The following is a 13,817-nucleotide window of genomic DNA, read 5'->3' as shown; positions in this document are numbered from 1 at the left end:
TATAATATACATACATACATAATATATATAATATATATATATATATATAATTTTATATATATATATATATTATTCACATCAAATTAGATACAGATATACATGTAGGCCTATATGTTTTCAATTCTCATCTCTCAGCACACATTGCATAAAATTGTCTCATCTTATTACGAGTTGACACACAATAGTCATGTACAAACATAAAAAACGACGCTTAAATCTATCAAAAAAAAAAAAAAAACTAAAATAGGCTGATGGTCCGAGTAACTGACTAAACAGAATTGGCACATTATCGGACAAAATTTGCTTGAAAAATCAATCCAATTTGGTGAGGAAAAGATGTTCAGTAGAAAGAGTTTAGCACAGACTATACTGAAGAAGCGTGTATTGAGTTTTCTGGCCTATAGCTTACAGACATGATATTTCATTTCCTTGCGTGCGTGCCTTGGATTAGTCCCACTTGTTGTGAGCTCTATAAAATGGCGACCTTTTTCGTTGACCCTGGCCTGACCGAACTCGTTATATCAACTAGGCAGACGTGCCTTCGCGCTTTTTTCCCTCACCGCTCTGCATGTCTTCCGCATTGCTTGTACCGCCTGTTTGACAGGATGCCTTTGCAGGAACTGCACGTTAACAACTTCGTGCGTGGAGTTGCAGCACGGCCCACCATTAAGGGGGGATCAGCCCCATAATTTCATGAATATATAGACCAAAAAATCAAAATTGAGTTTTTTACATTTCTGGAATCTACATGTTTTAATCTATAGAATACCAAAATTTTAAGTCAAAATCTTAATTAGAAAGTTGTTAATTAATTGGTTAATTAGCCACATGCATTTCCTCGTTCGCGACCTTGAGATCCTTTTGTTTTCCTTGAAACAAAAACTGCTCTAATTTCCTTATTTTTTATTCAAATTTTGTAATTCTTTCAGCAGTCTGAAGAGTGAAGACTAGTCTACAGCCTGCAAGGGCCAAAAATGGCATAGCGCCACCTCTAGGTCTACATTAGACATTCACTTTCACTCTCACCAGCATTTTCTCAATACTAGCTATACGGTCAAATTTTGTCAATCATTTTCGTAAAATGCCGCGTTCCGTGCTGAGGAAAAAGGGTCAGAAGAAGAGGAGGGGGTTTTCTGGGATCCCTTCCTATGTGAAGAAGAAGGATGCAGAGAAGAGGGAGGAGGAACCAGCCCAGCTTGCTCAGACTCCTCCATCAGCTAGAAAAGTCCACTTGCCTGACACTAGTCCCACTCATAGGGATCGGTGTCAGTCATTGGACGGTTACACCTTGCTTGAGTCTGAGCAGCTGTGTTCTGCATTTGCGGCAATGCACACCTGCCCCGACGGAGAACCTGGTGAGTAGAAAATTATGAGTGGCATTCTTGTTTGTTAAGCCTGATATTGAAATATGATTTTAAAGATTGAAGATATAAAGTACCATGAGTAGCTTGATCAGTAGTTTGTACATGTAGTGTAAGACTTCGAAAAATAAAAGAACATTGACGAGAAACTGAATGTGTGTGGTGTGCATGGATGTGTTTTTCGATCTATAGGAAGAAGAAATTGATAAGTAAAATACTGCTTGTCCACTTTGTCCACTACAGTATAGTTTTAATGGTGAAGAGGGGGTAGGCTATTGTACGAATGAATTATTTCAAAAATTTTAATGGTAGTCAAAAGTCGGAGCCCAAATAAGGCTTTGTGGTTCAATCTACATTCTTGCATGATCAATCTATATTCCTGATATAGGACTGGCCATTTTGAAAATATAAATGTGAAGAATATGACAAGTTAATATAAATTGAGGATGACATGTAATCATTTTCTTTTTTTTTTTTGTATATTTTAATTTAGGTGACATAGTCCTGACCCATGATGAGTCGCAGCGTGCTGGTCTGGCCCTTGTCATCACAGTATCATGTGGGAGATGTGAGAAGACAACAACTTTTCACTCATCTCCCACCTGTGATGGCAAGGTGTCAGACATCAACAGGAGGTCCGTGCTAGGGGCAGCAGAAGTGGGACTTGGGAGGGAGGGGCTGACGACGCTCACCACAATCCTTGGAACGTCAGCCCCAATCTCTGCAAGGGCTTTTGATGAGCACATGACTCGCTTGAAAGATGGTACCACAATGGTGTGTATGGCTCTTTATACCTCTTAGTTACATGTATATTACTGCTTTTTATTACAGCTAATAAGAATCTATATTTCCTTTCTTTGTAAATTTGCAGGCATGTGAGGAGCAGCAGAGCGAGGCCGTGCAGGAACTGCGGGAGGCCATAATGGAGGAGGATCCCACCTTGACGGAAGACTCGGTTATTGATGTCAGTGTTTCTTTTGATGGGACGTGGCACAAGAGGGGATACACATCTAATGTAGGGGTGGGGGTGGTGATTAGCATAGATACGGGGAAGGTCTTAGATAGTGTGGTAAAGTGTAAATATTGTAAGGAATGTTCAAGGCGGGAGGGTGTAGATAGGGATAGCGTAGAATACAAAGAATGGTGGGAGGGACACAAGGATAGTTGTACATTAAATCACAAGGGATCAAGTAATAGCATGGAGTGTGAAGCAGCAGGGATATTATGGGGTAGGTCAATTTCCAAACATAAACTTAGGTACAGGTACATGATAGGGGATGGGGACAGTAAGGCATATAACATGGTCAAGGACACATATGGGGAGGGACACAAGGTAATGAAATTAGAATGTATCGGGCACATAGGGAAGAGGATGTATAAGGCGTTAGATAATATTAGGAAGGAACACAGTGGTAAGAAATTAGAGGATGGGGTGGCAGTTGGGAGGAAAGCAAGCAGGCTAACGGGGGGTGAGAATGGGACTGTAGGTAGACTTAGTAAGTATTATAGGAATGCAATATATGATAACAGGGACCCAGGGGCAATACATAGTGTAGAAGGGAGGGAAAAGGGGGTAGAAAAAATGCAGAAGGCAGTAATGGCTGTACTGTATCATTCTGTCAAACAGGATGATGACAGCGCCCGTCACCAGTACTGCCCTGATGGAGATCAGTCATGGTGTGAGCACAAAAGAAATGGTAGTATGGAGGATAAGGCCCACCACCTCGATGGTGTGTTCCTAAACCTCCTGTTACCGACATTCAAGCGACTCAGTGCCGAAGACCTTCTCTTGAAGTGCCTTCCTGGTCATACGCAAAACCAAAATGAGAGCTTCAATGCTCTCATTTGGCAGCGCTGTCCTAAACACCAGTGGAGGGGGCCACGAGCAGTGCAGATTGCAGTGAACCTTGCTTCTCTCGCATTCAACTGCGGTGCTCGAGAAAGTCGCTACAGAGTGTTTGACAAGCTGAACCTGAAGGTAAGTACTCACGTGATCTCATCTGCTCTAGCTAAAGATAGGAAGAGGGTTAGGAGGGCAGAATATGAAGCAGGGGTAGTAGCTAAAAAGAAAAGGGAAGCACTTAGGAAGCATAGGGCTAGGGTAGAAGAAGAACATCTGGAGCGGGAGGGGGAAACATATGGGGCGGGTGCATTTTAGGTCATTTCATTATTACTGTGTATATTTGATTTATATTTATGCATTAATTGATTTATCTGATTAACTTTTGATATCAATTCATGATTTATATTTATTTACTGCTTATTTCTGTATATTTTGATCATTTCACTTATGATTTATGTTGTGTATATATATGTAATGTATTCTGTGCAATCCAGTAACCGAGTCTTCCGTCCGACGTGGGAATCCATTTTTTTTTTTTGTATATTTGAGCTTATCTTAATGAATTTATTTATTAATTAACATTTTAAAAAATACACTGAGTGTGTTTTGTTTTATGTGATGTGAACTTGTCAAACTTCACACTATATCTGTAATAAATTAATCAACCCAAATGAACACTTTGGCTTATCGTTGTCATGATTTGTTGTACATGACAGAATATTTGTGTGTGTGATGATATTGGCTTATGTTTTTCTTTGTTTTTCTCAGAAACAACTTTTACCATAAATTGTCATAATGAAAATCAAAATAACTTGTGAATGGAGTATCTGATTGTGCTGAAATTTTGCATATTGACTGCTGGAATGTTGGAGAAGGAATTCATCGTTTTAGATTTTTAAATTTTGTTTTACTTTTTCTTAATTAAGTGTTATGCATACTGATTAGGTAAACTTAAAGAAAAACATAAGAAATAGAGAGATACAAAAAGAAATTTAAAAAACTAAAACGATCAACTCCTGTCTCCTTGTCTGAAGATGGTGTGTGCTAAATTTGAAGTGAATATCTGTATTAGTTATCCCTACAAGTTGATTTAATCTAAAAGTATGATTTGCATAAATTATGCTTATTAGTGATGCGAAGTGTCAAATACTATGCACAATCATATTCCTCATTTCATAACCTATCTACACATATATGGTTTTAATATGTTTATTTTTCACTTTAGTAGTTTTAAGACCATTTTGTGATACCTAGTGCTTAATTACACCCACCCTTAAGAAATGAAAAGTTTTGTTCGGCAGGTCATGCATTAGGTATCGGCACACATAATTCGAGGGAAAGCGTACACAAAAAGGGTAGTCGTCTCTCCATTGCAATGCGTAGAGAAATTGTTTCGCGGTTTTCGTGAACTCGGCGTGAGCGCCGAGGGGTGCGTGCGATGCGATGATTGAGTTCGTGATGGAAATTGTGTGTCTCACAAATTTTATACTGCTGACGAATTCAGACAGAATTCAGTTTACTCAAAGAAGATGAAGCAGCAACACAAGCATATTATCTTTTTTTTAATCTGCCTTGTTTTATGAGTAATATTCATGTCCTTTGAGTACACGATCACTGATCCACTGTCAGATTTAAGGGGTATAGAGTTGACGCGTAGGGTATACTCAAGACAGTGCAATGACACGAAGAAACAGCATCAAGATGTGATTTTCTTTTAAAAAGAAGTGTAAAATAAAGAGTGAATGCGTTATTTTATCGGTTGAATAATTCATTGAGGTCCTATGTTTGAGTCATTTCTACACAGGAGTTGATATCTATGGGCAAAAATCGACTGAAGAAAAATGTCAGTGCTTTTATCGTGTCATCTTATCACTGTATATTGAAATCAACTCATTATCAACGGTACTTTGGTATAGTATTTATTGTTTTATACCGTACACCTAGTGCCAATGTCAGCTCTCTCTATTTCTTCTTCAAGCCTTAATTCTCTTCGGCTCCTCTCGTACTACACATGCACACACTAACATAATCATACGCACCAATCAGGATGTCATGATGATGTCTTTTAGAATGAATTGATATGCAATGCTTTGCGTTCATGAATTATAATCCAAATAATCACCATAAGGTATGAACATAATATGACCCATTTCCAGGGCCATACCGGAAGTATCGCACAAAGTGTGTAGCCAAGGAATGAGTACCTATACCGGTATTATTTTCACTTTAAAGGCAGTCGCTTGTGCAAATTATCGGATGCCACCTTGCGTACATCTTTAGTGGACAATTATTTAGAAAAAGGTCACATTAAAGATCACATTAAGAAAGCGTTTTTGCAATGAAAAAATTACCATTGTTCTGGAACTTCCCTATATTTCCTTTGCTTTAGGTGTCTTACCATGCCCCTATAGAAAGAGAGCATTTATTATGCTTCCATTAGTGACAAAAATTATATACTAACTAATGAACTGAGGAATCAATGAATAATTACGTGCTTTCATAAGTGCAACGTTCGGGTCGTGCAGTTCATTTAATGACCTAAGATATAATTTGGGAGAATGATTTCAGTTAACGGCTTCTATTTGAAGTTAAGAATTTGGACAATGATTCCGTACAACTACATGCAATGTGCAATGGCAGTGAATTCCCTTGGCGGTCCTCGTGTTTTCATAGTTCGAGACAAATATTACTTCAGCCTAAAATATCATAAAAAGATAATTATGCTAGCCAACTTTCTGTTGATTTGATGGCGATGTGTGTTTGTTGAAGTCGTGGTCGCTTATCACTCAGCGACTGTGGAAAGCAGACAGACAATACATAATGGTCGATATGATCAAATAAACCGCTGTCAGGTCGTTTTTCACGAGATAAATCTCACGTTACAGCACTCAACCATTTGTCTCAATTTGCATCAAGATTTAATGATCAAGTCATATTTTGTGTTGAAGGTTGGCCTGAATGTTTCATTGGTACTTGCACTGAACAACATAAAAGTGACGACCAACATTACTCATTTTCCCATTTCTCATCTCTCTCTTTCTTTTCTTTTCTTTCTTTCTTTCTTTCTTTCTTTCTTTCTTTCTTTCTTTCTTTCTTTCTTTCTTTCTTTCTATATCCATCCATCCATCCATCTATCTATCTATCTATCTATCTATCTATCTATCTATCTATCTCTATCTATTTCTCTTTATCTATCTATCTATTTATCTATCTATCTATCTATCTATCTATCTATCTATCTATCTATCTACTGGGCTATCTACCTATATAGGCTATATTTGGCTACCGATCCCCCTATCCTGCCTTTGTTCGACAAAGTATGATATTCGAAAGCCTTTGCATTGTATACGGACGCCAGTACATGCAATGCAGCCTTGTTTTATATTGTCGTGTATATAATGTGCAGCCCACAGTCTGCATGAAACCAGAGCGGTTTGAAAGCGTTGAGGATGTTGTTGAGTCACTCTAAGTTTACGCAAACGGACGGTGACGTTTTATCTAGTTCTAAATCTGATTATTACCATGCGTGATCTTCTACATGGTTCTGAGTCACCCTGACATGGAATCAGCCTAGTAAATGTCACATTCCCAGCGGTGCTGTATGCACTTCTTTTTGCTTTTTTTTTTTCACTTACCGCGATGCAGAGTGACAAGGTGCATTTTCTTCTCGTATGATAATATGCCAAATTGTATTGCATTTTTTCAGGAATGTATAAGGCAAGTATAACATTCAAAAAGCCAACATCGAAGCAGATTAAAAGAAATATCTATATACAGTTGATAAAGCTTATGGCTATAACATTAATCTCTCTGTTTGAGAAATCGGTGATACGATTTCCAAGGTGTTTGATTGAGAAAAGAGACTCTGAAGCACACATATTAATAGGTGGAAAACATACATATTGAAGGACCTTCTTGTGACAAGAACCATTCACAATAAAAGCTGAATCGAAGATGTCGAAGAGAAGTGATCATTTAATATTCTGCTTTAATCGATAAGCAATGACAATTTTGTTTGGAAACTGTCGCAAATACATGGGACATCCAATATGACACAAACGTATTATGGCCTGTCTCGCTCTGGCTATCACGAGTTTTGTTGAAATAAATATAGTGATATCCACGGGATGAATGCCTTGTATTTGTAAAAATAAACTTTTTTTTTGTCATGAAGACAACAAATAAGACTGTAACATCTGTTTTGGAATAGATGACTGTGAAATACCAAGAATTCGTTTAGTTGGACTGTCTTCCTTATTCCGACTCAAAGTAAAGTGTTCAGGGGTTAGTGTTTAGTTTCACACAAGGGACAAGGAGTATATTGTATAATTTATGATTTAATATGGTGCATCATAACTCATGTTCATGAAACTGCCAAAACCTGTACATGGAAAAAAAAAAACCAGTCCACTTAAAAATATCAACCGCATTACGAAGGCTGCAGTATAATCTGCATTTTAACTAAGGGAACGATATTGACATGAGCATCCATGTTTAGCCATAGCTGAACGAAATAATTGACTTGAACTTTCAACTGCGTTAGGCGCGACGCCTTGATAACACGCGGATAATTCTCCTGTTGACGTATTTCCGCCCTTTTATCATTTTTTTTTTCTTTCAGTCAGCCACCTTCAATGCAGCGTCAATTCAAACCGACAAGGGCTAATCAGTGTATCACAATCTTTGCACTGAACTTCCTTGTGTTCGGCGTGTGTTTATTGTGCGATGTGGCGCTGCTTCCTTCGCTCGCCAAGCCAAGTCGTTCGTTATAGTAATAAAACAGGGCGACATAATGTGCGAGTTGGACAAACACCACTACACAATAAAGACATGGGAGAATGGTAGCAGCATAGGAGTCATGTAGTGTTGATCTTGAACATGCAGTTAACACGATATAATACACATTATAGAATTAATGTCATCCTTAGAGTTTTTCATACAATTTATAAATGTCTGCAATTTCGTGATTCCTGAAAGATAGGATGAGGAGAGGTGCACTTATCTCTCATGTGATGCATAAGAAAAGCATTTAAGGCAGCTATGTTGACCATGCACGTACATTGACCATGTTTAAATCTTTCAGCACTATATGACAACCTTACACAATATCATAATTCAAATCATTTTTAAACGTATTTGATTTTGTTTCTCAACTTTGATTTAAGACGCTGAATTTTGGCAAAATTTACTGATTGATTTCTACCGCATTGCATGTATTTTAGCAATAAAGGTCTTTGTCAGCTCTAACTATCTCATTCAAAGCTATATCTGTCTATTACATTGCATTGAATTGATTTGTTCTTTATTTGTCAAACAATTGCCTTTCTTTTTCTTATACAGTATAAGAAACAGTGATATCGAGCGATGTATTCTATTAAATTTCGCAACTTGATTATATGATATCATTAATTTCTTTTTTTTTTTTGTACAAATGTCAAATCTTTTCTTCTCCGTAACATGCATACACACGCGGGCGCACCCCCCACACACACACGCACTACACACATACACACATACATACACACATGAAAAACACACGTACTCCTAAAAAAGTGTCCAAGGTAAACCCTTTTGTCAGTGGGAGCAGACAGTTTTATTTTGGTATTTACATAATCTTGCTGAAGACAAACCTTTGCAAATCTTTTCAAAAGTACTAGCTTATTACTAGTATAGTGTCTGAAATAATAAAAGAATATATTTTTTTTTTTTACGTTTCTTAATATCACATTTATCTTACCAATTTTTCTCCTATGTTACACTTGAGAAACCAAGGGCAAAAGAAATCAGACATTAGCAAATCGTTTGTCAAACCACAAAAAAGAAATTTTAAAAAGTGAGAAGATTCTCAATTAATAATATTGTTGATCCTCTCCCCCTCTCTCCTCTTTCTTTATGTATGTATGTATGTATGTATATATATATATATATATATATATATATATATATATATATATGTATATATCCATTTGGTATATATCCGTCGGGAATATAAATTGTTGAGGACTGAAAAGTGCTCAATGCTATAAAGCAGAGCATATTATGCGTACCTGTGTTTTGGTGCCTTGTCTGCTACCGGCGGTTTCACGCTGTCGCGATCCTCTGGATCGCGACAGCGTGAAACCGCCGGTAGCAGACAAGGCACCAAAACACAGGTACGCCTACACACACACACACACACACACACACACACACACACACACACACACACACACACACACACACACATATATATATATATATATATATATATATATGTATATGTATATGTATATATATATATATATGTATACATATGTATATATGTTATATATATATATGTATCTATATATATTTATATATATACATATATACAATATAACATATATATATACATATATATATATATATATATATATATATATATATATATATATATATATATATATATATAATATATGTGTATGTGTGTGTGTGTGTGTTACTGTAACTGTCTTTGCTGCCCTCTAATTTGTTAGTAGCAAACTTCACAATATTCACTATTCACTGTCAGTCATCAGTCAATAGCTGTGTTGAGAGAATAACGAAGGAATCAAATCATTCCATAAGTTCAATCCAAGTTATCGATTGTGAAGTTATAGTTAATCAACATGCAATATGAAACCTGACTCCTAGGATTTATTTAAAAATGTGTTCATTACAAAGTGAAGCTTTCCTGAGTGACTTTCAGCCAATGGGCGTGGTGCTCGAAAATATAGCAATTCATGTTTTTTCGATTTCGTTTTATTTCATTTCCAACACATAATGATTACAACATTTGAATACACTATTATACTAATGGTGCAACAGTGCAATGAAAAAACAAACGATGAACGATAATACAATTTTGTAATTTCAAGACATAGTGCAGAACAAAACAGGAATCTTATCCCAAAGCAGCTGATTATCTAGTCTGATAAGCTCCTAATATGTCTACTTGCATATACATTAATTAGGCACTTCTAGAATTATGTTCTTATTAAGAATGAGATAATGGGCTTGCAAGACATTTTTTTTTTTTTTTTTTTTGCCAGCCAACTTACTGATTACAGTAAAAAAGTATATTGTTGCATCGACCAAGTTCATACTGCTATAGCCCTACAGCAATATTGAGTACTGAAAGAACCCCTCTCTTATTGTCCTATATTGATTTGAAAACAATCGTAAAATGTATATCAACCACCATTAATGTATACATATTATGTTTGTATATCAGGTCTGTGCTTATATTGTAAAGTGGTACGGATATTATGATTTCATGGATGGTCTCAAATCAAGATTCTCGGCGAAGATCATTAAAATATATATCATATGATTTTAGTTATCGTAATTAACACTGCATGGGATGATGAAATCAATGTAATTCAGTAATGGATCCTGTCTTTCAGAGGTAAGTCTAATAATAGATCAGGCTAAAAAGAAAAAAAAAAGTGAAACAGGTACTAGATACTGACTTATTGAATGCATGTAGAAAAAAAAAACTTGACAAAATTGAACAACGATGGATGTTATTCGTCTCTATAGGAAAATCACGAGCATAATATCTACTGCTGATGTATTCATTACGTATAAGGGGAAATCAAAATGACGACGCTGCGACTAATACATGTACTACCCTATTCAAAAATACGGAGTCCTCCGAGGCCATTGCATTATGACCAGAACAGTCGAATTCTTTTGAAACTCTTGTAGTTTCATACTACAGCATATTCCATTGGTAGACCTTGAGTTATTATTATCGAAACTGGGAACAAGCTTTCGTGCATGGACCCTTCACTCGAGCAGGCAGTACACTAAAAAGGCTAAAGCACATATTGGCCTCGTCTTTGCATAGTGGACTTTTGGACTCGTTCTCAGTCTCTGTGTGCATTTGTGCGTCTTTGTTATCTCTGGCGTATCTTTCGAGTGTACTTAATGGAGTTACTAAAGCGTGGCGATTTGTTGAACCATTTGCTATTATGGCGTAGTCAATGCTCACCTGTGCAGGCACACAGCTAGTGGCGACTCCGATACTATAACACTGTTCCTTATTTGATGGCGGCATATGATCGGGTAGGGTGTATCATGGAGACAAGGTCTCAGCTCAGCTCCTTGGCGCACTGATAATTTTACGCTTTAGTTGATGTTGGGCTTAATTTACACGGTTAACTATTGAAAAGAGTAAATAAACTTTACATTTATTAAGGGTCTCTCTTGTTACTTGTGTATCTGTGTAACAAATTGTGTACTGATAACTATGAAATGAAGAGATTCTCTCCAATCTATTAATATTAGATATCTGACTAACTTTTTAGATATATTTCTATATTTCCATACATGCACTAACAAACATATCGTATGATGAAACATCGTACGACTAGTACATTGTATTTTCCCCATGAGCGATCGTTTAGTAAGTATAGAAATACTTTTATATTGAATTAGAAAATAAGTATTAAAAAAAAACACACACCTGAAGTTAAAAACACCTGAAATTACTGGGTTCATAATTCAGAGGAAGAAGTGAAAGATTCACACACACACACACACACACACACACAGCACAAACAGCACAGGCAGACAAACAAACAAGCGCACACATGTATGAATATGAATGTAACTTTACAGCTATAATAGTGGAGTCATTCTTCTGTTAACCCAATACTAAGTAAAGACACCATCATTCCATGTTTTAAGCTCCCTGCTGTCACTTTAAATGAATATATATTATACACACACATATTTATATATATGACTATATATATATATATATATATATATATATATATATATATATATATACATGACCATATATATGACTATATATAAATATATATATATATTTATATATATATATATATATATATATAGTCATATATATAAATATGTGTGTATATATGTATGTATGTATATATATATATATATATATATATATATATATACATATATACATGTATACTTGTATATAAAAATCAAGGCAACAATATGGCATTTAATGCATTGCTCTTTTGTGACGTTATTATTGCTATATCATATATATATATATATGTGTGTGTTTGTGTGTGCGTGCGCGCGCGTGTGTGTGTGTGCGTGTGTGTGTGTGTGTGTGTGTGTGTGTGTTTCATTTATTTTCGTTACTGGCTTGAGTTCATGTGGTCTTGAATTCATGTTCTATATACTGCTACTTGCAGTATGATATTCTGTTTGATGTGAAACACTATTAGAAATACTACACATGTAGTATAATGCATCGTCACGCATAAACGATACAAATGACATTTTACATGATCGTCGTTGATCACCTCAATGCAGAGATCATTCATAATACCAGTATCAATGCCAATATTTGTTTGAGCATAGTTCTAATTTGTTGTTGATATTATATTTTGAATAAAATCAAACTGCAGTCAGTGTTCTTATGGTAAAGATGAAGCAAATTGGCAGCTTGGAATTCGTTGACATAAAATCATACAGTTGAAATACATTAACACTTGAAGACCAAACACACAGATACGCACAAAGACTACATGTATTATGTGTGCACATGGAATAGGTATTTAATTTTATTTTATTCTCAGATTTCTTGTCAACCTTTTATTCATCATAAGACAGAGAAAAATAAAACAATACCTTCACTTTCATTTCAAGTACGAGTTGGTTTTTTTTTTAAGCAAATTAAAATGGATGAATATTGAATACAATAGTCATTTGACAAAGATTATTCCTTAACGACAGTCATTAAGATATTTTCATCTCACTATTTTGTTGTTTTACTTTAGGCCTATATCTTGATTCTGTTTAACGACGAGTGTAAAAAAGATAGCATCTTCATAGATTCCCCGTTCGCAAGTGGTAAATACAAAACATCGCAACCAACAACGTTTCACTTTTCTGTCCGCAGTGGTCGAGAGTACTGATGAAAGACCAGCCATAACGCTGCTCTCGTGTGACAACAGAAGAAGCTGGAAAAAAAATGACTGCACCAGAATTATTCTTTTTAAAATGTACATATTTTTTCATCTTTTTACAAGAACAATCAGAACTTTTGTAAGGCATAATGCTTTGAAGAAAGTGAACGCATAAAGAGAAAGGTTGAAAATGATATCACGAGACTCAGATTTCATGAATCAGTAACGTTATTATCGACGTCGCAGGGAAATAAACGGCTAGATTTAAAAGAATTTGTCAATTTTCGTTTTATATTTCCCGTTTGCCTGAGCTTAGAAATTTGATTTGTGCAAGCAATGATCTTCAAAAAAAAAAAAAAAAAAAAAGCCACGTAATGAACCAATACATACATAATGATTATACATACAAATATCACATAATTCATTTCCGGATACGAGAAAGAGAAATGAACCTTCATGACAATGGTTTACAAAGAATTGTTGTTATGATTTTTTTTTGTTAAAGCCTATCTTAACTAGCGGCAGCTTTATGTACTCCGTAAATAGTTCAGAGGGGAAATAATTGCCAGAGGTAAGTATCTCCTCATATTATTCAGGGCCATAATCGGATAATTACTTTGTGTAATGTATAGAATGAAAGGAAAAAAAGCACAACCCATCGTAAAATATTGGCTAAATTTTGGATGATAAAAATGACTGGCATTATAAAAA

General features: G+C 35.7%; 1 protein-coding gene across 1 annotated transcript; it reads left to right on the top strand.

Annotated features, from left to right (window-relative positions):
* Positions 1-1,081: 1,081 nt before the first annotated feature.
* LOC140241801 (uncharacterized) lies at positions 1,082-3,879 on the top strand. The gene is made up of 3 exons (XM_072321554.1): positions 1,082-1,355; positions 1,855-2,135; positions 2,233-3,879. Exons 1-3 carry the CDS (start codon positions 1,082-1,084, stop codon positions 3,517-3,519), a joined length of 1,842 nt encoding a protein of 613 aa, XP_072177655.1. The 3' UTR covers positions 3,520-3,879.
* The last annotated feature ends 9,938 nt before the right edge of the window (positions 3,880-13,817 follow it).

The sequence above is a fragment of the Diadema setosum genome, chromosome 18, assembly GCF_964275005.1.
Source record: "Diadema setosum chromosome 18, eeDiaSeto1, whole genome shotgun sequence".
Taxonomy (NCBI): Eukaryota; Metazoa; Echinodermata; class Echinoidea; order Diadematoida; family Diadematidae; genus Diadema; species Diadema setosum.
This window is presented reverse-complemented; position numbering and strand designations above follow the sequence as displayed.

What these genes read in the sequence shown, in the direction of transcription:
- LOC140241801 (XM_072321554.1), top strand. Translation starts at nt 1,082, where the DNA reads ATGCCGCGTTCCGTGCTGAGGAAAAAGGGTCAGAAGAAGAGGAGGGGG. An exon ending in CTGCCCCGACGGAGAACCTG is followed by an intron (nt 1,356 to 1,854) that starts GTGAGTAGAAAA and finishes ATTTTAATTTAG; the next exon opens with GTGACATAGTCCTGACCCAT. An exon ending in TGAAAGATGGTACCACAATG is followed by an intron (nt 2,136 to 2,232) that starts GTGTGTATGGCT and finishes GTAAATTTGCAG; the next exon opens with GCATGTGAGGAGCAGCAGAG.